The 26,093-nt window shown below is 37.7% G+C and overlaps 1 protein-coding gene and 1 long non-coding RNA gene across 3 annotated transcripts in view; one reads left to right on the top strand and one right to left on the bottom strand.

Annotated features, from left to right (window-relative positions):
* The window catches only part of LOC112651430 (uncharacterized), an 82,061-nt gene extending 78,633 nt beyond the window's left edge, over window positions 1-3,428 (top strand). The window contains exon 4 of the long non-coding RNA XR_003130791.3: window positions 864-3,428. This is a non-coding gene — a long non-coding RNA (uncharacterized LOC112651430). The remainder of the gene's footprint in view (window positions 1-863) is intronic.
* On the bottom strand, window positions 515-24,586 carry NMUR2 (neuromedin U receptor 2). Of its 2 annotated transcripts, none has more exons than XM_025434675.3 (4): window positions 23,716-24,586; window positions 17,519-17,603; window positions 14,890-15,015; window positions 515-1,031 (listed from the first exon to the last, which is right to left on the bottom strand). In XM_025434675.3, the coding sequence occupies exons 1-4, from the start codon at window positions 24,439-24,441 to the stop codon at window positions 964-966; spliced, it is 1,005 nt and encodes a 334-aa protein (XP_025290460.1). In that variant the 5' UTR covers window positions 24,442-24,586; the 3' UTR covers window positions 515-963. The 2 variants fall into 2 exon arrangements, with proteins under 2 accessions (XP_025290460.1, XP_025290459.1); XM_025434674.3 differs by lacking the exon at window positions 515-1,031 and adding an exon at window positions 10,028-11,990.
* Between the last annotated feature and the right edge of the window lie 1,507 nt (window positions 24,587-26,093).

Here is a 26,093-nt window from a genome sequence, read left to right as displayed (position 1 = left end):
ATTAAGAACATTATGAATAGTGCAGACAACATGAGAGCTTGCTTGGTTTGCACACTATTTACAAGAGAAATGAAGATTTACTAGAACAACAAAAATGGAGCTGTCTGCAAAGATAATGTGCTGTCTAGGCAGGCAGCAAACTTATATAACTAAAATGTACAAGTGTAAGATATGTTGTCGAGGGATTTCAAATATCTCATCATTCTAGGGTTTTAAACTGTAAAGTTGTAACTTTTAAAGTCCTCGTTAGCTTTGGGATCCTGAGTCTTATGTATAATCATCGCATGCCATTTTTGTTGTTGTTGGAAAGCATGGAAATTTTATATTTTATTTCTGTAAAAATAATGTATGTGTCCACTTGGGGGTAGTAAAGTATTTTTTCAGTATCTCTAGGGAGTCTTCAGTATTTCCTCTGCAAATCCATTCGACCGTGAAAACAGTACCAACTAGATGTTGTTCTGTATCTTTTATTTTGTGACTGTGTCTTCTACTGTATAAACATACACAATAGGAATTATGAGCAAACACAGATTTTATTTCCTTTTTTTCCTGTAATACCCGAGAGTTAAAAACATACAGATTAAAATGGTTTTATCAGCAACAAATATGCCCAGGGCTGAATGTCATTTGAGTTAATTCTATAATGGTGGTTTCATTATGTTCAATTCAGTTCAATTCATTTCAGTAAGATAGTCCCAAGATGGTTTGAAAATTCCTGAATTATAAAGATATGCTAACACTTGAATTATTCTCCTGCTCTTAAACAATTTCAAGATTTCCATATTTTTACTGTAATAACAGTAATGTAACAATTTACTGTAAAACGTAGTGGATTAAAATAATGCATCTTTATTACCTCCTAGTTTCTGCGGGTCAAGAATCTGGGCACAGCTCAGCTGGATACCCCTGGCTCAGGATTTCTCATGAGGCTGCAATCAGGGTGTCCACAGGCTTGCAGTCCCTTCAAGGCTTGACTGGGATAAGATCTGCTTCAAAACTCACTGGCAGCTGGCTTCTCCAGAGAAAGCTATCTAAAGAGGGAGGAAGAAGAAGAGCATAGGAGAGAAACCAGCAGAGAAACCAGTCTTTTTGTAACCTATTCTTGGAAGTGACATCCAGTCATTTCTGTCATATTCTATTTGTTAGAAGCAAGTCAGTAAAGACAAGCTCACACCCAAGGGAAGGGGGATACATAGAACGAGTATCAAAAGTAGGTATCATTGTAGGGGTCCATTTTATAGGTTGCCTAACACAGATGTAGCTATCACATTTAAAATTATTTCTCTTTTGAAAATTGACTCAACAGCATTCAGTAGTTAATAAGATTTCTATTTTATGATTGGAGTAACCAGAATCTGTCTTGCACCTGGTGTCAGTAGACATGGTTCTCGTCCTTCCCATGTGCTGCCCAGTTGTGGCACCTCAGGCTTTTAAATCCTGATTCATAGTTTCCTTGTCAAAAAAGAGAGTCCATTTGATTATACTTTTTAAGATATCTTCTAGTTTGGATATTCTTTCGTAGCAGATAATCAAATTCTGTTCTAAGGGGGTCCAGCTCTCTTTTCTTTAGACAAGAGTTTCTCAACCTCAGCACTATTGACATTTTGGATCTGAGAATTCTTTGTTGTTGGCAGGGAAACTCTCTTAGACATTTTAGGATGTTCAACATCACCCCTGGCCTCTACTCACTAGATGGCAGGAATAGCTCCGTATTTGTGGCAATAAAAAATGTCTCTGACTTTGAGGACCACAGATCTAAGCAGAGCTATAGTTTATCTAACATACAAAAATTATTTCCTCTTCTGAAACACCTTGGTTTCTCTTCTTAAGGAAAAAATATATAAATTAATAAATCTACAGGTGTTAATAACTTACAAGCATTTGTAATTTAAAAGAAAAGTGCTCTTTTGAGGTAGAAATTTAAGACCTAGAGAATAATATTTCTGGTGACTGTGTAAAAGGGAGGGTGGGGGGAGGGTAGGACACTATTCATGTGAAGCACGAATCATACTTATTCTACAGAGAAAATGAAACTGCTAGAGAAAAATTTCCAGAAGCCACAGAAGTGATTGTGTGGAAGTATTCATGAGTCCTGTGATAGCTAATTTTATGTGTCAACTTGACCGGCCCATGCAGTGCCCAAACGTTTGGTCAGACATTATTTTGGGTATGTCTATGAGCATATTTCTGGGTGAGATTAACATTTGGATCTATTTGGGTGAGCAGACTGATTAATCAGATTGCCCTCTCTAATGTGAGTTGGCCTCATCTAATCAATTGAAGATCTGAATAGACCAAAAAAGGGTGAGTTAAGAGGGAATTTTGCCTACTTGAGTGATTGAGCTGGGCCACTGGGCAGCCCTTGGGCTGGAAATTATGCCATTGCCTTGCCTCTCTTTGTTCTCAGGCCTTCAGACTCAGACTGGAACTGTACTACCAGCCCACTTACCATAGATCCTTAGTCTCAGTTTTCATAATAAAATGAGCAATTCTTTATGTTAAATATCTGTCTTTCTCAACCTATGTATGTGTGCATGTACATGGGTGTGTGTGTGTGTGTGTGTGTGTGTGTGTGTGTGTGTGAATTTTACTGGTTCTATTTCTTTGGAGAATCCTGACTAATACAAGTCCTGGGGAATTTAGAATAAGAGAAAAGATGGTCAGGGGAAGACTTCTGGGGAAAAGACTTGAAAAGAGGATGGAAGGGAGAATTTCAGACAAGTCACAACTTTTCTAAGCATTTTCAACCCCTGGACTGGAAATTATGGAAATATATTTCCATATAATGGAAATATATTGCATTATATGTTCCATTGTAACACTTAAGAAATTTCTATTTGTCACAGCTTCCTCCTACTGCCATCCTCAACTCCCAAGCACCATTGACAAGGAGTCTCTCCTTGACCAAACTTTATTAAAGCTCTTCAAGCCTTCTTTGTGAGAGTGCCTTCCTTGGCCCCCATCTTTGACCTGTTTGAGTTCAGTTTTAGCAGAGCATCCTGCCAAGTCAGTTTAAGAGCATCCTTCTTCCCAATGACATCCAATCAAGTTATTTTCCTCTGCCCCTTATCTAATCAAGCTCTGCTTCCCCTACCCCACTCTTGATACCTAACCAGTTTCCTCTCAGTAATTTTGCATCCCTCCCTCACCCTGGTCACTGGCCATAAATCCCTACTGGGTCCTGTTATATTCGAGTTGAGTTCAATCTATCTCTACTATTGCAGTAGTCTATCCCTTATTACAAGAGTCTTGAGTAAAGTCTTCCTTGCCATTTTTGACTAGTGTCTGGTGCAATTTTTGTTTTATTTTATACTGCAATGCAATGACATCTCCAGTAAATAAAAATCACAGGGGACAGATTAAGACTAGATTCTTAGACATTTCTTCAATTGGAGTCAAACTGCGATTTTATTTTTTTTTCTACTCAGGATGACCATGTACAAGTTACCTAGGTATTTTTAAAAATATTTTATTTGTTTATTTTAGAGATCGTTCACAAGTGGAGGGAAGGGCAGAGGGAGAGAATCTCAAGCAGACTCTGCCCTGAATGTGGAGCACCATGTGGGGCTTGATCTCATCACCCTGAGATCGTGACCTGAACTAAAAATCAAGAGTCGGATGCTTAACTGACTGAGCCACTCAGGTGCCCCAACCTAGGTATGTTTTAAAGCTACACCTTCCTGTCAAGAATTGGTCCATATGAAGGGAATATAAATTAATTTTATACTTAATTATGTCAATATAAACCTAGTGATGAAATCCTCTTTGGTAAAGCCCAAAGACCATATTGTATGTTTAAGAATTATGCTGTTTTTAGATTATATTTCATTTTCTGAGTTATCCAGATTGTCAGTTCTCTCCATTCATTCAAATGTAGTTAGATACAGGAAGCAATATGAGAGTCAAGAGAAATCAGTCCAAATACTGACCCTGCCACTTATTGTTTTATATTGGAAAAAACAACTTTGTGCTTTAGGCTAGTGGTTTAGATTTGTAGCTAAGAGTTGGAGGTCTAAACTTAAAACCACGTTAAACCTCATCTTCAACATATATTAGCTCTGTGACCTTGGGCAAGTTACTTAACTTCCCTGTTTCTGTATTTTTCTTCTTGGAATGAGGATTATAATAGTGCCCATCTCTTGGGAAGTTCTTTGGAAGGTTAAATCAGATGATAAATGTAAAATTTGTAGTATAATAGCTAGAAAAATCTTAATAAATATTGATAGCTGAAAGGTACATTGGGCTAGGTGATCTTGAAGTCTTCTTCATTTTCTAAATTTCTATAAATTTTGTAAGTTACATAGGCATTCAAAATAGGCTGCACATCAGGGCCAGAGTTAAGAATAGATAATAGATAATGAAAGAATGAATATAAATTTCTTTTTAGTTGGCAAATTTGAATACCCCAGGATTCAACAGATTGAGAATAAGGACATATTTGCTATTCATTGTCTGTGTTTTTAGATTTAGATCAATGTCTGCCACTTGATATAGATATATATATATATATAGTATCTACTGGGAAGGGAGAATGGAGAGTATATAGCATATGGAGCAATTAAGAACAGGTTACAGGTCAAACTTCCTGTCTTGGTCCCTAGTTCTTTTACTTATTTACTTGTATAAATAGCAATCCAGTTATCTCTTCAAGATTCCATTATCTCATTTGTCATATGGTGATTGTTACAAGCTTTACTTGATACAAATGTCAAGCACATGGCCCATGATCTGCCACATATAAGTGTTTAATAGATAGATCATATATGATCTAAATTTGATATTGAGGTTCAGGTACAAGATACAGCTAAACATTCGTTTCTCCATATACTGGAGATAATGTAACCATTAGCACCCCTGAGGCTTATCTCCTTGTCTCCCTGTTATTCCTCTCTGAGCTTGGTGTCTATGCTGGAACGATCACATTACTTGGATCCTTAGCCTTCTGTCTTCTAATTCTGAGAGCCAAAAATCAGACCTTTAATTCCCCAGATGAAGACATGCCAAAGGCCTCTTAAAACAATTAATATATATGCTTGTCCCTAGCAGCCTGGGAGCCTTGTGGTTTTGCTGACTTCCCTAACATAATATTGATTAATCTTTGATGTAACAGAGAAACAATCTTTAATACACATTCATGCTTTCATTATTAATGAAATCCTACCAGTTCATGATGGCATCTTGGGCAGCTTTTTTATCTGGTGGAAATGACTGCAAAAAATACCTGACACAGTTCCTGATACAGAACTCAGTTAAATCATTTTACATTTGAATGCTGCCAGAGAGAGTAACATTCTCTAAAAACTGTAAGCAAAGTGAAACGGTATCAAAAAATATATCTCCAGGAAGCAATAAATGCCTCCATTCCCATTTATTATTTTCCCACAAACACTTATCACAGTGCTCCTTAGGTGTCTGGCACTGTCCTAGCATGTTACAAATAGTATATTCACTTATTTAATCCTCATATAACTACTGTGATATAGATAGATACAGCCATTATGTCTCTTACATGGATGGCAAAATTAAATTACAGAGAGATTAGGTAACCTGTCCAAGGTTACACAGTTAATCTTGTTATAGCCCGTACTTGAACCCAAGTATCTGGCTCAAGTGTTCTTTTTTTTTTTTTTTTTTTTAAGATTTTCTTTATTTATTCATGAGAGAGACAGAGAGAGACAGAGAGAGAGAGAGAGGCACAGACACAGGCAGAGGGAGAAGCAGGCTCCATGCAGGGAGCCTGATGTGGGACTCAATCCTGCGTCTCCAGGATCACTCCCTGGGCTGAAGGCAGGCGCCAAACCACTGAGCCACCCGGGCTGCCCAAGAGTCTTTTTCTTGAGTACAGTGTTGGGTTTCCAATCTATATTAATGATTTAGTGGAAAATAAGTAAAGAGGTAATATTTGGGCATAACATTAAACTGAAAGGCTTTTTTAGTGATGCCAATGAGATAGGGTCCCATGTAGAATCTATGTAGTAAAACGGCGGAACTCAGACTTTGGAGTCAAATAGTTCTGGGTTTAAACTCACTGTACCATTCACTAGATGTGTGTCTTTAGCCTCAATACTTCATTACCTTTGGTAGTGTCCTACATCTCACCCTTAGTCAGGCCATGGATGGTGAGTGGAGTATTCTTCCATGCCCCCTGGCATTGGGATTGTCCATGTGACTTGCTTTTAGCATGGAAAGCACATACTGCAGAGGGCAATTGTGTTTCTTGTGAGTGCCCCAGGCTGCATGGAGTGGAGGTGCCCCAGCTCACCTGCAGGTATACGATTAAGATGTAAATACTGTTGTGTGTCTCACTTAGACTTTGTGCATGCTTATCTATTTTCCCAAGTGTAAGAGAGGACAAGTTTTAATTTGTCAGTAGTGGAGCTGGGGGATGTAACTCCCTCTTAGTGAAGGTGAGAGAACTTGGTGAGATAATCATGCACATGAATATTATGAGGTAAAACAGTTTCTACTGTTTTGGTAGAAAAAATTGGTAATAAAGTTAGGATCAATATTAAAATATTTAACATTTACAAAAGGAAGCATGGAATTTTATAAGATATTCCTTCTGTTGGTATAATATTCAAATAAACAAGCTTTACTCAAGCCTGTTTAAGACATAATTTCAAAATACTTACAAATCATTCTTACCTATGCATTAACATAGGCTTCTTAACAAACATTATTTTTTTCTTTGAAAATAATGAATTCCCTTTTAAAAAATATTTTATTTTATTTTATTTTATTTTATTTTATTTTATTTTATTTTATTGACACACACACAGAGAAAGAGAGTACAAGTAGGGGAATCAGTAGAGGGAAAGGGAGAAGCAGGCTCTCCACTGAGCAGGGAGCCTGATGCAGGGCTCAATCCCAGGACCCTGGGATCATGACCCAAGCTGAAGGCAGATGCTTAACCAATTGAGCTGCCCAGGTGTCCCTGCTTCCTTTTCTAAATAGTATTTTGTTTATCAGTTCAGTCTAACCATTCTAGCCTACTACATTCACAGTATATTTTTCACAATATATATATGTCATTGGCAATGGTATTATTTAGGTGCATGCAACAATTTCTAGACCATGTATAGATTAAAATTTCCAAACATTGACATTACCTAGAAAATGTTTCCAAAGTATAACATATACATATGTCTAATGTAGAGTTCAAATGTGATTTAATGATTTAAAGGGGATGAAAAAAGGGAAGGAATAGATTGTTCAGACCTGTTTGACTTGTGTAAGTTAGTACAACCTCAATACTCCTTATAATGTTTATAATGGTACACTTCTACGAATTTAAAAAAAATGAGGCTGGGTGCCTGGATACTTAATCGTATCCAACTCTTGATTTCAGTTCAGATCATAATCTCAGGGTCATGAGATCAACCCCCACATAGGGCTCTGCACTGGGGTGGAGCCTGCTTAAGATTCTTTCTCTCACCCTCTCCCTTCCCCCCTCCCCACCAGCTCACACAGGCTCGCTCACTCATGAGCGTGTGCTTTCTCTCTTAAAAAAAAAAAAAGAGGTCTCCAGCCAAGTAGAGAGAATGTGGAAATTTAAATTTTGCATCTTTTTACAATGAATCCTGTGGGATATTTAAAAACAGATGTATAGGGAAGATAACATGTAGAGCTGTTACTATTTTCTACATTGATATTAATGGAGAGCATCCAAGAATAATTATTCCATTCTAGGTTAATTATAAAATGCTGATGAGGCTTTCATGTCATAATTAGCATTATCTCATACCTCAGGGTCAAAATCTGGTTCAAAGAGGTGGTGGAAAGGGAGGTGGGCAGGGGGTGGGGATGACTGGGTGATGGGCACTGAGGGGGGCACTTGATGGGATGAACACTGGGTGTTATGCTATATGTTGGCAAATTGAACTCCAATTAAAAAATATGTAAAAAATAATTTAAAAAATAAAATTCTTTTTTTATTTTCTGTAAAACAAAAAACAAAAAACAAAATCTGGTTCATTGACTACTATTTTTTCCAACGAGTTAACCACAACTTTAAGTGCTCTGTAATTATAATGGTGTTATTGGGCATCTATTCTACAAATCAATCATGTATATTATAGAAAGATGGCAGATTGCCAGTGTATTGATGGTTAGTGGTGTGCTGATAAGATGGCTCTGGAGGGGGGGTGGTGAGAAGAACCCTGATGTAAAATATTTGCCAACTTCTGGTGGTATAAATATTCCCACTGTGGCCGATTTCAGGTTACCAATCATATAACACCAGGCTCTCAAAATTCCTAAATATGTAAAAATAAACTTTTGGAGGCCAGTCTGAGCCAGCATCAGCACAACACTGAGCCACTAATACTTATAAATGCTAGATTCTTGGGATCCCTGGGTGGCTCAGCGGTTGAGCATCTGCCTTCAGCCCAGGGCATGATCCTGGAGTCCTGGTATCAAGTCCCATATCGGACTCCCTGCATGGAGCCTGCTTCTCCCTCTGCCTTTGTCTCTGTTTCTCCCTGTGTCTCTCATGAGTAAATAAATAAAATCTTTAACAAAAAAACACCAGACTCTTATGTTGGAATAATGATACTTTTAAATTCTCCTGCAATGCCTTCATCCAACTATAACTCATCCATTAAGACAGCATCTTTATGTTAGACTGTTAAGGATACTTTACAATAGTAATTATAATAATTTAAGTCATAGACTACTTTGAGAAGCTAATCAAAACTATAAGCTTTCTTGACAAAAAAGTACACACTAAGAGTTACGAACACAATTTCAGGAGATTCTTGGACTTCCTGACACATGTTCATGAGTCTCAGATTAAGGATCTTGGCTGTCGGGCAGCCCCAGTGGCGCGGCCGTTTAGCGCCGCCTGCAACCTGGGGTGTGATCCTGGAGACCTGGGATGGAGTCCCACGTCAGGTTCCTGTGGGGGGCCTGCTTCTCACTTCTGCCTGTGTCTCTGCCTGTGTCTCTGCCTGTGTCTCTGCCTCTCTCTCTCTCTCTCTCTCTCTCTCTCTGTGTCTCTATGAATAAATAAACAAAATCTTAAAAAAAAAAAGAATCTTGGCTGTCTTTATGGACTAGACAATTAATTTGGCAAACAACATTCTGAATGTCTTCAGTTCACTAAATTCATGAAATACCAGAGACCTCAAAAGTCACTGTTTAATTGCAAGAGTTAAATTACCAATATGTTATTAATCATGTTTACTGGCCTCTTCTGTCATTATTCCAAAATGCAGAGATCACAAGGAATTCACAAGGAGATGATGAAGTCAGCTATTGAGCAGCATTGAGCAATTTAGTTTTTATTTTTCTCTTTGTTCTACTAATTGTATGTGAACCATTACATCAGCTCTTAGACTTGTGACATTTCAATTTTCATTTTGAAATATGTTTCCTATATGTGTATATATGCATGTGTATATGAATATGTATATAGACAAAATATCAACACTTAACTCCTTTTCCCCTTCTTAAATGCTAGGCTTAATTAAATCTATTGCCCTTGACTTGAACAACACCTTTTTTTATATAGTAGTATAGCACTTGTATTTGTATTTTGTAGCACACTTCACACACATACACACACACACATACATACAGAAATAATTTCTTCTACAAAATGTAAACTCTCAAGGCCAGAAAATTCATAACCTGGCATAATGCACATAACCTATGGGTACTAAGTGATTTATCAAAGAAATAATTAATGAGCAAATAATTCTTATATACATTTTTGAGAGAAAAAAGGTAAATAAAGAGAAAACAGATCAAAATTATAATCAAACAGCAAAATTACTAGCTTCAATTTTAGTGTTCTTTTTCTATGCATTCACCTACAATAGCAGCATATTTAGTTGTGGTCACTGGGAGTTGATGTTAAGGCAGGTGACCTTATTAGATCTTAATTTGAGCATGCTTCTAAAAGGTGAGAAGGAAATTAATTTCTCCTCCATTTCTGAGGTTTTATTTTGTTGAGTCCTTTCAACATGATCTTCAAATGACTCAAGGATTCTGCTCACCAACATAAACCATCACTGGAGGACTCTAATTCATTCAAGTTGGCTTATAATTAGCAAAGAGATTTAAAAATACATACATTGAATCACCTTGAATATGATTGTTCGGTTAGGAAATAATGATGTCAGGGACCAATATCCCCATTTATCAATAGGATGGCTCATTCAATTTAGGGAAAATTCAGAGACTAAAAACTGGAACTTGTAGTTTTAGCATCAGTAAGTATCTGGGATTGGGAAGAGCCTTCTTGTACCACAGGCACTGCAGACATGCTATTATAATCACAACTGGCTAAACAGCCAACTGAAAGTCAAATATCCCTATCAGAAACACAACCTTAGTCTTTTGGCTCTTACTGCAGTTCCATTTGGAGCTGTTCTTTGGCTCAGCACATTGGAATGTGAAGTCAACTCACTTACCACATATTTATTGAACATCTACCATTGTGACAGATATATTGCCAGGATTCCAGCAACAGGAAAAATGAATACAAGATACTTCATGCCTTTGACAAATTTACATTCTGACAAAACAAGTATATAAATCTCTGAAATACAAAGCGGAGTGAGAAAAAGCTTAAGAGAGAGACTGACAGGTCAGATACCACATCTATTTGAATAAGTCAAGCAGGGTTTTATGGAGGTACCACACTGAGATCGATTGAAGCATGGGTAGGAGAGCAACAGATGGGGCCTGGAGATGAAGAGGGCATTTTCTAATCAAATATGTACAGCTGAGATAACTGGGGCACATTTTCATTAGAAGAGCAAGTAACCCATTTTGAATAGAATATATATTCCATGTGATGCTGTAGTAGAAGATGAGTCTGGAAAGTTGATTTTTCTTATACGTGTGAAGACTGGTATATAGATAATGAAGGATTAAGTAAGTGAAAGTCATGGGTTTGAGACCAGTAGTTGCTATTTAGCTTAGGTTTTTTCCCAACATAGTTTTTTCCTCCAGATACCTCTGTTTATTAAGACTTTAGGAATGCATGTCTAGACCAAACTATGAGAGCAATTAAGTTCACATGCTTGGAATAGTTTGTCTCTATTGACCTTCCACACATAACCTTCTCCCTCTTCCCATTCTTGTCTAAGTAGAACTTGTATCTGATCCCATTTTTGGTAAGGGATGACTGAGAATGACTTGGGGATCAGAAAGGTGGGAATAATAGTTCTATAAAGCATCCCCATATTATCAGGAGGACTCTTCAAGTAAGGCTTCAAAACTTTAATGAATCACATTATAATGACAAAATATGAGGCAATAGGGTAAATAGTTTTCTGTGGAAGAACATTGACATGGATACCTCAAATTATGTAAAGTAGTATAAGCATCTACATGGCTCCTTTTTATGTCACACAGGGGCCACTGGTTGTGAGAGTTACAGCCTAACTCAGAGTGTGAATGACTCAGGATAAATGATTTCCAAAAGTGAAAATTACTCAAAGTACAGGTGTCATATTTTATAGGTCATGATTATTTTTTCTTTCCATGAACAAGTAAAGGGGCATGAGGCAGTTAACCCAGTTCTGGGTTTCAGATCCAGATTTAGTAGCGATTTGTTTTAAAAAAAACCCACACAAAATAGAAATGGGTATATAAATTCTAAGACTCATTTCACCTCCCTTCTATCCTATAAGGAGGCATAAATTAAGGGTGTCCCTCCCTATGGGATGGTGGCATAGAGGAATGTTAACTCTTTGAGCATTCCTTTTATGGTGCCTCTCCACTACAGAGTGTTGTGGGGAGGGGAGAGCTGCTGATGGACAACTGACAAGGGAACTGGGGACCTGCATCTTCAGTCAGCTCCACAAGGTGACATTCTGTCAGGAAGATGTTCCGCTGGGCAGGTGGCCCCTGTGGGTGGTGCTGGGAGTGCCCCTGTTTGCAAGAAGGAGAGATCACATTCCTGAATGCTGCCCGGAAGCGGCGAGAGAGTAGGTTATAGATAATGGGGTTGACGGCTGAGCTCAGGTAGAAGAAGACACCTGGAACACAGGAGATTAAAAAAAGAGACACACTGAGGAGAAACTGAGTGAGAGGTATGATAGAGAGAAGTATAAATATTTAACAAGGGCCTCGAATCCCTGAGACTGCCTCTTTTGGAAGTAATAATATATACAAGACTCTAATTGAGAATACAAAATGCTCTGAACAGATCTACCACCTGTGTATTTAGGAATCAAACACAGAAAGATTAAAGAGTCTCAGAAAAATTTAGGCTGGCATGGGATCTCTCTGAGATGCTTGGCAATTTCCTTTGATCCCCACTTGTTTAATTAAAGAACATGCTCTCATAGCATTAATGAGAGATGCTTAAGTATCAGAGGAAAGAGAGATTGTTTTTATCTCATTGGAGCTTTGCTTAAATCTATAATTTGAAACTGCAAGTGATGGAGGAATAGCAAATCAGTTAAGGCATAGTCTCTGCTGAGATTTCTTATAATGCTAACTATCTCTTCAATAAAATATTCCCCAGGGCCCTTTTCCTACCTGGCCTTTCCCCTTGATGGCTCTTCCCACCTTCCAACTTCATTAAATAATTGTATTTTGCCATTCGTTTTCTCCACCAAATGCCTTGCACACTGCCATTTCCTTGTTTTATACACACTTCTTTTATTACTATATCCTGTTTTATTTCCCCAAGGCCCAAGATGGGCCTAAGGTTGAGAATCAGAAGACTTAGTTTCTGATCTTGTCCCTTGCTTGTTCTGTGACAGAGGGAACTGGCACTTCAATTCTTTTCTCTGCAACATACCATCCCAACCTACCTCTCTGAATTACTGTGAGGATAAAGTTGAGATGCTATCACAGAGGGACTGAGAATGGCTAAGAATATAAAACAAGTGATAGGTACTGTTAACAACATTCATTGTTGTCCTCATTTACATAGTTCAGGACATACAGAGTGCCATATGCCCTATGCACAGAATTGGGCAGGGAGGAATACAAGAGAAGAATATTGCTATAGACTGTTAATTCATTCAATAAATTCTTATTTTGTGCCAGAAGCTTTGAGGCACATTGGTAGATAGTAGATTTAGACTTCGTTCTCAAGAACATGGAATAGTATTATAGAGGAAAAATCTATGCCTAAATTTAGTAGTTAACAAAAGAACAATACCAAACTGTATCTATTAAGAGCAAAACATATGATACTAACTGTCACCCTATGGAAATTCACATAATAGCATAAACACAAGGACTATAATAATCATGAAGGATTTAATTAGGTGATTGAACACTAGCCAGATCCTGAAGCGGGCAGGAGATAGTTGGAGAGGAAAGGAGAGAATACTACAGGTAGAAGGTATAGCCTGAGCAAATGCGCAAAAGTAGGAATGGTTATTATCATGCAGGATTAATGCAAAAAGTGCAGCACTCTAATTAACCCATTTGACAAGTGTATGGTTTATGAATGGAAAAATATAACCTGAGGATGAAAAGGCAATTTTGGGGTTTTTAAAAAATTTTGTAGCATTTAAGACATTTAGACTTCATCTGGTTGGCAATGTGGGGAAGAGAGAGAAATTTTAACAGGAAAATGTTAATATAAATGCTGTAGTTTAAAAATCTTAAAATGGTTGTCTTGATACATCTCAAGATGTAGAGTCAACTGGTCAAGTCTCATGTGATCTTGTGATATTTTACAATTTGTTTTATCACTTCCACTTTTCTCAGCTTAATCACAAAGTTAAGCTAAGAGCTGTAAATATTTTTGAGGTTAATAATTAATTAATAATTAATTTTACAGGGAAGAAAATACTAATGTCCGGGTGTAAACTGTTTACATGGCCTGCTGAGTACAAAAGAGAGGGTGATTGGAAACAGATAATATACATGGCATTCAATATGCCTATGAACAGTAGTTTTTGCTTTATGCACTCCTGAAGCTTAACACATGCAGGTCGTCCTTCTTTCTCTTCTCTGGTGATGTCTTTGATAATCTCAAGAGCTAAGGTAGCTGGACAAGGTGGTCTGCATCGAAGTCTAACAGTCACACCAGCTGAGAAAGAGGGATGTGGGCAACCATTCTCTATTCCATTTCAGAGTAAAGAACCCTGAACTTGAAGTTGGGTGACTTGGGTTGGAATGCTGTTTTTTACCATTTGCCAGCCAAGTGACTTTGGGCAATTGAGGTTTTTTTTTGTGGAACTGTTCTTTCAGCTGTAAAATGATGATGGCAATATCCTTGTGACAATTATAGAAAGATATGTAGCATTGTGTAGCTTAAAAAGCTATTATTTTATTTACTTCTTACCTTAGCCAATGGTTAGTATAGAACAGGCATTATTGCCATTTTATAATTGGGAAAACTTGACATGAAGGAAGCCACATTCTTCAGATCACTCAGAATAGTAATGATATGAGGGAGATGCAAATCCAGGTCCTCTGACTTAATGACCTTTCCACCAAATTTCATGGTATTCTTCACAAGCATCATTAAAGTAGCCTAAAAGCAGATCTTGATGCCTTATGAATAACTTTTAGTTGGCTTTCATGAAGATCTAACGCTTGCTGGAGATAATATGAGATTTCAGGGATTAAGCCCGGATGTTTAATTAATAAGAACCAATTCAATCATGTGATCATTGGAAGTGAAACAAAGGAATCGCCTCTTAGACCATTTTCCTGCTGTAATCATCATGCTTAGAGTTGAGGTCTTCAGAAAAACATCCACCTAGAATAGTGATTTGGTATATTTCTTTTGGACGCATAACGTATCTAATCAATATGTGAATAAAGTAACAATCAAATGTGTTCTTTATTGTATGGTGGGTCCCCATAATCATCAGTATATCCAATAGAACCTACTACTCTAAGCAAGATGAAGCAGCTGCAATTACCTGAACATTTGCAATGCAACCAAACCAGCCAAGATTTTACCTGATACCACATGGATGAGATTGAATGCAGCAGCCAGAGATTCAGTCCACTCCTCCACAAAGCTAAAGAAGAGCCGATCAATGTGGAATGGGGCCCAACAGAGAGCAAACACTAAGACCAAGACAACTGGAAAACGATGATGAATGAGAGAGCAAAAGACAATCAAAGTAAGGATAGGTACACAATGTCCACTCTAAGTCCATACATTCCTTCTGGTATTCCCCTCCCCACCCCCGCCATCTTTCTTAAGCTATCATTATAATGGACCATATATGTCTTAAGGAGCCTCTACATAGAGTATTTACATGTGAGAATGAATTGTATAGGATTTAGGGTCAGTTTTACCTATGATTATTCATGATTTCTTGTATAAATTTACTTTGGAACACTTAAAACAGTATTGACTATTCAAAGTTCTGAAAACATTCTGTCATGGAAAATATATCACAAGAAGGTTGCTGGAACCATATAAACTGGTTATAGAAATAAAGTGGGTTCAAGCAATTGGTGTTCTTTAAAGTCATAGACTGATAATAAACTATGTAGTATATAGTATAAATGTATTAATTTATCTTATTACTCGAAATGATTAAAAACTTCTGTGCATTCAATCATTCTGTAAGGGGTGGGAGAGACAGAAAGAGAAGAATCATGAGTGTAATATTGCTTTATAAGCATCTTTTGACTGGGAAGGCAATGTGTTATAACTTTCTAGAGTACAGACTTCCTTCCAATATCTTTTTCTTTTTTATTTTGAAATAATTATAGATTCATAGAAACACACTATTGCCCACTTTTTTTAATTTTTAGCTCCCAAGATAGAGATTATGCTACCATAGTTTTTCTTTGGGGCATTTAATCTTCACCAATATAAATATGTATGTTTTTCTTTCTCTTCTGAAGTTGTAAAGTACTTTTATTTCCCAAGACATGATGCTTGAGATTTGCCTCAGAACAATCTTGTAGGGGCTGGGGGACAGATAGGAATATAGATGAAACAAGATTAGCTATGAGTTGATAATGTTTGAAGCTGAGTGATGGGTACATGGGTGTTTATTTTACAATTCTCTGAACTTGTGAGCACATTTGAAGTTTCCATAGTAAATGGTACATATATTTCCTGTTGGCTGTAAACATATTCAGAGTAGGTGGTCTGCCTGTGTAGTGTAGTTTCAAGAATATCTAAAAGCTTCTTCTGAGTTTACTCCTCAAAGGAAAAGTTCCTAGTCTGCTCACTACTGCCTACAGTTCACTTTAGCTAAAAATTTAATTACTGTTGGGGAACCTGGGTGGCTCAGTAGGTTGTGTCCAACTCTTGGTGTCAGCTCAGGTCATGATCTCAGGGTTGTGAGGTTGAGGCCCTCATCGCTCAGCAGGGAGTCTGCTCTGGATTCTCTCTCTCCTTCTGCCCCACTCATAAATAAATATTTTTAAAATGTAGTTAGCATTAAAATTGAACACTCTACCCCCAAAGGCAAATACTTTACTAAGTATTCTATCAGTCTGGCTTTAATGTGAGTGCAGTCTTTTTGTGAGAGCAGATTATGATCTAGGAGAAAGGGGAGAGAGACAGAATGAAGATATGAGACTTCTTAATAGAGAAAGTCAGATACCAACAATCAGGGGCCAAATTGGGGCCAAAAAATTTCCAAGAAGATGGCTATCACTTTAGTGACTTCAAAAATCTTTTGTTCATAAAACATCACATAGTTATGTGAATGATTTATATGCATATTAGTCTGAAGGATTTATTTTTTTCCAAACCTTAGGTTTTTACTTGGGAAGCTTATTATAAATCGCCTTTCTCATCAATATCTCTCATACCCTAGTGTAGGATCATACGTTTTTATAACATTCTTTTGGGAGAGTGTAGAACAGTGCCTGGATTTTTAAAAACAACTTATCTATGCTAAAAGTATACTGTTTTATATAAAATGAAATAGGCAGGATGACTGTTTAGAGTTATTCGAGGCCAGATATTCTTAATCTAGAATTAAAAGATCCCAGAAAGTCCAAGGATGGGTTTTAGGAGGTGTATGATCCCCTATAATGGATTATAAAATGTTTTGTATAAGTGTATTTGTATGTATTCTGAGTGGAGAGTTCACAGCTTTCATATTTAAAAAAATCATAACACAAAATAGGTTAAAATCACCTGCTTATTTTATATTTTATTTTTTAATATTTACTTATTTACTTTAAAGAGAGGCAGGAGATGGATACAGGGAGAGGGAGAGATGGAATCTTAAGCAGATTCCAAGCTGAGCATGGAGCCTGACTTGGGGCTCATGACCTGAGCAGAGACCAAGAGTCAGATGCTAAACGGACTGAGCTACCCAAGTGCCCCTCACCTGCTCCTTTTAGATAAGAAAAGCAATGCTCAAAAAATCAGGGTGAGGTTTACAGAGTATATTACAATGATGCAATTTAGGGTATTGTTTGAGGGTTTAAAAAAAAAAAACTAAAATAGAAACAAAACAGACAAGTCCCAGGAGATTGAGAAAACCAAGGTTTCAATGTTATGTTTCAGGAGAATTTTGATTCTGATCCCAGCAGCACTTTCTCAGTACTAAATGCAACTCTTTTGCTTTCACAAACAAAGAAACCCCAAACAAAGTGGAAGACTTACACAGCATTTTGGTGATTGACTTTCTGGCAGGTCTTTGAATATTTGCAGTCACTTCATCTGCCCCAAGGAGCTGATCTTTCTTCAGCTACAAGAGAAGTGGAAAAAGATGCTAAGGGAGGGAAACATTGTTTCCTTCTGTCAAGATCCAAGAACTGTAACTCTAACATTGATTTTGCAGTCAAAAATCTGAGATTTAAAGATATGTAAGAATCCATTAAATATTTAACAATAAGTTGGAGGTGGAGTTGGATCCAAGTCATCTAACTCAACTGGATTACGGTTATGGCTACGTTGCAGTGCTATCATGTATCATATGCTATTCTGTAGAATGCTAGTTATGTAGTATATTAATAGATGTTCCATGAAAAGTGTGAAATCTAAAGTAAAAAAAAAGTGTTAGGCTTTTTCATCCATCCATTAATTTAATAATTATTAGATGTGTATTAGAATGAAATCCCTCTTCTGTAGGGTGAGTAGGCAGTAGAAAACAAGAACAGATATTGTTTCTTGCTTCATAAAGCTTATAGTCTTTATTGTGGGTCTTCTCAGAGGCTTTAATGTGCTTTGTAGACATTATGAACATCTTCATGGGGGTTTGTATATCACCCTAACCCCCATCCCCACCTTCCATACCCCACATCTCCCACCTCAGCCTCAAGGGAGATAGTGCTGCTTTGACTGAACAATATCCCTCCTGACCCAACCCCTTTCAGTGGAATACCTAGTATATCTTGAGAAGCACAATTTAGGGAAATCTGTGTTACTAATATTACTGAGAAGAGTACATATGTTTTTGAGTTTATATGTTAAAATACACTCATTCTGTTGTAAGATGTGGTTATCCTTGAAGAGGTATATAAAAAATTAAAAAAATTAATACCTGTACATGCAATTTTTCCTACCTATGTACTCTAGAGGACTCTGGTAGTTATTGTAGCTCATTGTCCTCTTCTTCCTCTGAACTCGCATAGCACTGAAGATCTGCATCATTCTCCTAGTCGTAGAATTTTCTTCTCTTTAATTCACATATTTTTATTTGTGAGGATACACAACCAAATAAAGAATGCTTCAAGGACTCATGATAAACTACCATCAAATATCTAGAAGATAGTACAGTATATATTTGTAGTTGATTATCTAGCATTTATTCTTTTCTCCTACCAATGGTATCCTGATTTTCCTTTAGGGATTTTAGTCCTTCTCCATTCTTAGTCATTAATTTGGATGGGAATGATCCCAACTCCAGCTCCAGGTTCAGCCTTTGAATAATGTAGCTACTATCCATCAGTCACAGTAACTGGATAATTAGATCCAACACAATTTCTGATACTTGCTTGTACTTCTAGAAATGGAAGTTTTATTTCCCTTTCATTGGGAGCCCTTCTTGTTTTCTGCATGTGAACTCTGGAATACAACAGCTATTTTTTCTTCCCACCATGAAAAAAAGTGCGTGGAGCCACCAATGGCCTGCAGTGTGGATCTTGAGGTCAAAATCAACAGTACAGACAGAAAAACAAAGAAACAGAAATAACACTAGGTCTTTGAGAACATTGTGTGTTTCATGGGATTAATCTTCATCAAAAGCCAGCTCTAACTCTTGACTTTTCAGTTCTATACTTTCCTTCATATTTTGTCAGATTGACTTGAGATTCCTTCATTAACAATGTAAAAAGTTCTGACACTATTGATCAAGGCCATCAGGTGGAAGGAAAATTCAATGTACTCTATGTACTCTTGGGTAGATTAGGATCAATTTATTGAACTATAAGGAGATATATTCTAATTCAAGATGAAAAAGACATTGGTGTGATTATGTGAAACAGTGCAGCAAACTACTCTAAGAATCAGTGAGCTTCCTCGGCTGGATGGCATTTTTATGGAATACTGTAGAGAAGGTATTTAAAATTAAATAAGACTTGGAAGGGGACTCATTGGAAGTTGCCTCCAAAGTTTAACAAAAGATTATCTTGTCTCTCTAACATGTAAGCTCTTGGAAATCAGGTAGTTCTCAGGACCACACCAGTCCTGAATCATCCACTTGGATGATTAACAAACCTGACCATCTGTCTCTGAATATAGTGGTGCTCTCTACATATACCTGTGTCTTCACAAAGTGGGGGGTTAAAGTACCTGTGAGATTTGACCCTTCAGAGATGATCTAGAACTTGGAAAGAAGGAAGAAAAAATACTGTGCAGTTATTAAGAATAAATGGGAGAAAACTGAAGACTAAGAGGTTATAAACATAATAGTAAAACAAAATAATTCAGGTAGAGCATTCATCTCAGTTCCTGGCATATGATACTCAAGTTATATATTACTACTGTCATTCTGATTATTGTCCTTTTACTCAAAAGACATAATAAAAACTGAATTTTGATTAAACAGGGTTATTTATTTATATCTGTGGGCCCACTCATGTGGATTATTGAGTCCCTTCCAAAAAAATTCTCCTTCTCATGGTACTGCTCATACATAAGCAATACTTGATTAAAGCAAAGAAGCAGGCAGATGCACTGACAAAAAACCTTGATATTTAAGGTAAGAGTAATAAATCAAACTGCCAATCTTACTAACTCATGATCAGTTAAATCTACTAAAGATTCTAATTATTTCATATCATTAAAAAATGTCTCATTATTACAAGATAGTTATTGCAATATTTGATTTAAATCCATAATTAAGAATAATAAAGAACTATTGAGATCTCTTAGTCCATTCTGTGGGTGGGTCTAACAATTTTCATTGGTAATTTCTCTACTTCAAGGAACAATTTCCTTAAATCAAACATAAAGCAAACAGTCCATATAATTCTTTTATAAATAGGCTTCCTGTACAGTGCAGTTTGCAATGAAAAGAAAATTATAAGGGTATTAATTATTGCTTAATTTTTAGCTTCTGTAGGTTTTAGTGATACAACTAGACAACTAGGACAAGAGTGAAAAATTGAATATTTATGTGTCATATACATTGTTTCAACATAAGTTGAAGGAAGTGATATAGTAGAGTAAAATCCAAACAATTTGTCCAAATACTGCTTTATGTTTGAATACTTTTGTTTCCCTTCAGATGTTTAGCAAAGTAGATACTCAACCATTAAGTATTCTATCCACCTCTGAACTTTTATTTTAAAGGTCAAGATAGAAAAAGAGGAGTGAAAAATTGTGATTACTGCATAGGAAGCTCAGGGCCTTCCTACCCTGCTCTCATTAGCTGTATAAGATAAGAGGTAAGGGGGAGGTCAATGGAGGTGACTCAAGTTGATTTATTATGCTGATCAGTTGTTTATATGATTACAATCATTCCAGCAGATGTTCATTTATATGATTTGTGGAGACTAAGCTTCAGAATACCAAAATATAATCCTAGCTTTTGTGTAAATATTTCTACAATCTGAACAAAATCTGTTTAATTATAAAAAAAAAATTAGTGCAACTCCGTTTGGCACGGCTGGATTCTGCTACAATTCATAATCCATCTGCTTCAATTCAAGTGTTAATGCTGCACGCAATCTCAACAAGTACTAGTTGAGAGCTCCAAAAGAACTTCCTCTCAGATAGAAAGAAACTTGCCCTGGTGTTGTCTGTTTTCCATCTCTAACATATTCTAACCTTGGAGAGCAGCTCAGTGGATACTTATGTCCTGGAATGATGAAGCAGCCCTGAATGCTCAGCTTTAAGCATGCATATGGGCTCCCTTCTTTCTTCCTTAGTCCTGGGATTTCATCAGTCTTAGGTTTTTTGCCTTCCGAAGGCAGTGAGTACCAAAGGCAATCATAACTTTAGATTTGCCAAGGGAGTCAATAACTTAATAGTCATCAGAGTTGCTTAATCTCTTTTCAGTCTCTTAGATCAAAAAGCTCTTTGAAATAATGTTTCCAATTCTCTTGCTTTCTAAGGTAGGAAAGCTGAAGTCCAGCAATGAATAAAATAATTTAACTTCATTCATTCATTCATTCATTCATTCAGCTTACAGTCTAGTTGGAGAGAAATAAATTGAGGAACCCACAAATATAGAATTGTAAATTGTCATAAATGCAATGAATGAAAATCACCAGGAATCATGACTAGATACACAAGTACCAGGTGCAGCTAGAGAGTCAGGGAGAGCTTCCCTGAGAAAGTGTGGGTGAAGTAGGATTTAAAGGATAAGTTAGAGTTAGAAAAGCAAAAGGGAATGTGATGGTCAACAGTAGCAACATTTCAGGCAATGATTGAGCAAAAGTTATAATAGCATGTGCAAAGGCCCTGAGGCCAATCTCATAGACTGGGGCCTATTTCTCCTGACTCTTAGTCTACAGATCTTTAAACTCCTCTAGCAATGATTTACTAAGCAGATAGTTCCTTCTTTGGTGTCCTCTGGGTAACAGTTCATCCTTCCTGAGAATAGGAATAAGTTGCACTATACACAGAGCAAATTAGGTAGTTTCTAAACCATTGTCTGAGCTGTCACTTAGCTCCTGATACAAGGTAGCTATAGGTTCATGACAATGAAACAAAGTCATTGGTTGGGGATAGAGGATGTGTGTTTCCTATTCAAAGTTAAATACTTCTTTCAAATTAACCCAAGATGAAAGATTGTTTGGTGTTGGACAAAAGGTATTAGTCAGTTTGGGGAGATTTCTCATAGCCCTCATGATATTTGGAATTATGTAGAAGTCCTTTCCCTCCAGTGATACACACAGGACATCCTAGACTTTGCAAGCTAGTCTGGGGTGACCTGTGTCTCTGGATGTAGAGAGACATCTTAGAGGATCCCCCTCTAAGAGGAGACTGGCACACCTCTCTGTCTGATTAAATTTACTCCTATGTCCAGATATCTGTGGTTTTTGGAATTTGTTCTTACTACTTGGACTGTGCTACTTACCTTAGGCAAAGCAGATATGGAAAAGGACCATTGTGGGACACTCATTTCTGACACTCACCTTTTTCAGAGATGTCCTGAGATGGGAGTACGTTAATTGTCACAGAATATCTGGTGGCAGAGCCATCTTGAAGTATATGATGTGAATGTCATGTTTGCTTTGTTTTCTTTTCATTTATAATTCACTTTGCTCCTGCTCACAGATTTTTTTCTCCTTTAAGTTATCACAGACTGTTAGAGCTATTAGGAGCCCTAGATATGATCTAAATGTGACCTTTTCATTTTATAAATGTGAAAACTAACTCCAAGAGAGAATTATGTGGCTTGCTTAAAAGTGTATTTTATGTGAGCTTCAGACCTGGGAGTCTAAATGGTCCCAAGACTGTTTCTTACACAAGCTGCCTCCTTAAATGGGCATAAAGATGTCACAGTTAGATTTCATCCCTATGAATTGGGATGTAGAATATACCAGGAGAGGAATTATATAGGCTCACTACTACCCTCACCAAAAGTAGTTTCTCTCAGCTAATTTAGATCTTAAAAAAACAAAAAACAAAAAATCCGTTTACCACCATTAGTACAGGAAAGGAACTTCTAATTATTAGATATGTTACAAACTAAGTGATAGTTTTTTAACTAAATCTCAACTATCATTTATTACCCCTTTCTTCTACTTTATCTTATATGCTCTGTTCACTTCCTTGTCTCTCAATTTCCACTTGATCAAGAGAAATCCAAGTTGGTCACACTCAAGCATATTTTGGCATTTCAGCCTGATATTTCAACCAAAGGATCAAAGCAACCATAAGGGGCAGTCCGACTTTAAAACTGTATGTCTGTCTTGGAGTATAAGATAGGCAGAGATAGCTTATGTTATGCTCTGACCAAGTTGATCTAGAGAAAAATTTCAATGCAGGCAGTAGATGGAGGCAAGAGAAAATAGGATGCAGAACAATGCCTCCAGGGGTGGCCACTTTGTGCTATTTAAAATGAGGTTCCACCTCAGACCTACTGAATCAGAATTTCCCCCTGGGGGCGGGGAGGGGCCTGCACATTGATATCATAGTAAGATTTCTAGGTCATTTGTAGGAACTCCTTAAGTTGTGAAGGCCACAGGCATAGAGGAAGAATAATGGAAGGTGACTTACAGGAAATGGTTTGTAGTTGTGGTCAATATTTGCCTAATTTTGAGGCTAGCCCATTAACTTGTTTCCCCTCTAAGCTCATTCTATTTTTCTCTATTCTTCCTTTCAATTCTTAATTTCTCCAATTCTAAGGTTTGAGTCAGTGAGAGAAGAAGGGATGCTGTGCTAAGCGGGGGAGCTTGGATACTCACTTTGAGGCCCATGAGGTAGTAGAGGACACTGATGACAGTCATGGGGAGGATGTAGAAGAGGAAAGAAGTGACCTGAATGATGAAATTGTAGATCCATATGGGTTTGATGACCGCACAGGTGGCAGAGCCTGGGACCAAGGACCCATTGGGGAAGTAGTGGACCTTGATGCCGTGAATGCTGGTGTTGGGCAGAGAGAAGAGAACAGAGAAGCCCCAGACGACGCCAAGGATCCTGAGAGCCCGCCTCCGGGTGCTCTTCAGCTTGGCGCGGAATGGGTGGAGGATAGCCACGTAGCGCTCCACGCTGACCGTGGTGACACTGAGGATGGAGGCAAAGCACACTGTCTCGAAGAGGGCCGTCTTGAAGTAGCAGCCCACGAGCCCAAATAGGAAGGGGTAGTTGCGCCACATCTCATAGACTTCCAGGGGCATCCCAAGGAGCAGGACCAAGAGGTCAGAGACAGCCAAGCTGAAGAGGTAGTAGTTGGTGGGTGTCTTCATAGTTTGGTGCCAAAGAATCACCAGGCACACCAGGAAATTGCCAATAACCCCCACCACAAAAATTAGTGCATACACTGCAGTCACTGGGAAGAAGAACTGGCTGCGGGGAGGCCCATAGAGGAAGGCCAGGTAGTCCTCGGTGCTGTTCATGTATTTCTCAGATGGATCTTCCAGTTCCTGCTGGTGGATCCAGGAATCATTCTTGTGTTTTTCCATCACTGACATTAAAATGCAAGACCTGAACCTCCTCTGATATGATCGTGTGTCCCAGGCTGAGCCAGAAAAGAAAAAGAAAGCAGGCAAGAAAGCACAGACTCAGGGGAAAGAGGGTGGGAGAGAGTGAGTAAGTACTCCAGCAAGCCTGGGCTGCTCAGATCGGATCCTTTTTTGAAGAGCTAGAGGCCCCGCCCCTCCACAGGCTGTGGGCCAATGAGTGCGTGTCACACACTCGGCAAGAGGGCCTCTGGTTGGGAGAGCTGGCTTTGAAAGCCTGGAGCTGGAGAGGAGGGGGGGACATTTCTCTGAATTGAAACAATCTGGGAAAGCAGCTCACATAAATGATGATACTCTAACTTAAATAAGCTGTGGGCACTTTGAGCGGTGCATTTTACAGAATTGTAGGAATCTGGGTGGAAATACAAATTAAAGTTGCAGGGTCTTGGGTAGGAGGGTACAAATTTCCATTGATCCTTGTCGCCTGCGCAGCATGACAAAAATGAGAGATGAGTAGATTTTTCAAGTTATCTTGTTCCATTGGAAATGCAAGGCTCTCTGGGGAGAGCATGATCAATGTGCCTTTCTTGGTTTGATTGCATCCACAATAGAATCCAAAACCTGAAAGAACACTTGCACATTATAAAGCCCTGCCTACTCTCTGTCACTTCAGTGCCTTTGGGCAGTGGCTTGCTGTACCAAAAGGCAGTGGAGGTTAGAATCAGGCATATCCCTAGAAATCCTGTAAGACATTGGGAACGTTACTCAAACTCTGCCAGCCTCATTTCCTTATCTGTATATTGTAAATTCATCCACTCTGTTTTTTTCAACAAATACTTCTTGAGGATTCACTATGTACCAGGCAATGTTTGAGGATTTGTAGAAACAGTGAAAAAGCAAGACAAAAATCTCTGTCACATGGAGCTTTTCTTACAGTAGGGAATTCCAAAAATATACAAGCAAACTAGTAAATTAATGATTTCAGATAATTGTGTTGTGAGGCAAAAGGGTACAAGACGATACAAACATAAGGCTGGAGGTGTTCTTTTATCAGGGGTTGTCAAAGTAAACTTATCTTAGGAGATGTTATTTGGACTGAGAACTGAATAATGAAAAGTCAGTCATAAAAGAACTAAGGGAAGTGCGTTCCCAGCAAAAGTAATAGCAAGTGCAAAAGTCCTGAGGCAGTCACATCTTGATATGTTTCAGAAACATCAAGAAGACAAATGTAGATGGGACTTAATGAGCAGACAGGAGAGTATGAGTGATTAGGTTGAAGTGGCTGATGGGGGCCAGATCATGTAATTTTTTTCTAGGATTTGATATAGAGTTTCAGTCAGATTCAGTCTACAGAGGGACTTCTTTGGAAAGTTGTGAGCAGAATTATGAAGAGTGAAGTTTTAACAGAATATAAGTACGAGGCTGGTGCAGTACTCTAAGAAATAGCAATGGCTTAGATTATGGCTTGGATTATTATGATAGCAGTAGATTTGAGATATCTGAGTTCAGGAATATTTTTGCAAGGGATGATACCTTTATGGTTGTTGAGAAGATTAAATGAGAGTACTTATATTAAAGCATCTTATAGTTAAGAGATGCTTCCTAAATTTTAATTATTTTTCTCTTTTATTTGTTAAATTGAATGATAAAACTGAGACTGAAAA

This window comes from Canis lupus, chromosome 4 (genome assembly GCF_003254725.2).
Source record: "Canis lupus dingo isolate Sandy chromosome 4, ASM325472v2, whole genome shotgun sequence".
In the NCBI taxonomy this organism is placed as follows: Eukaryota; Metazoa; Chordata; class Mammalia; order Carnivora; family Canidae; genus Canis; species Canis lupus.
Note: the sequence above shows the minus strand (reverse complement) of the source record. Positions and strands in the feature narration are given on the sequence as shown.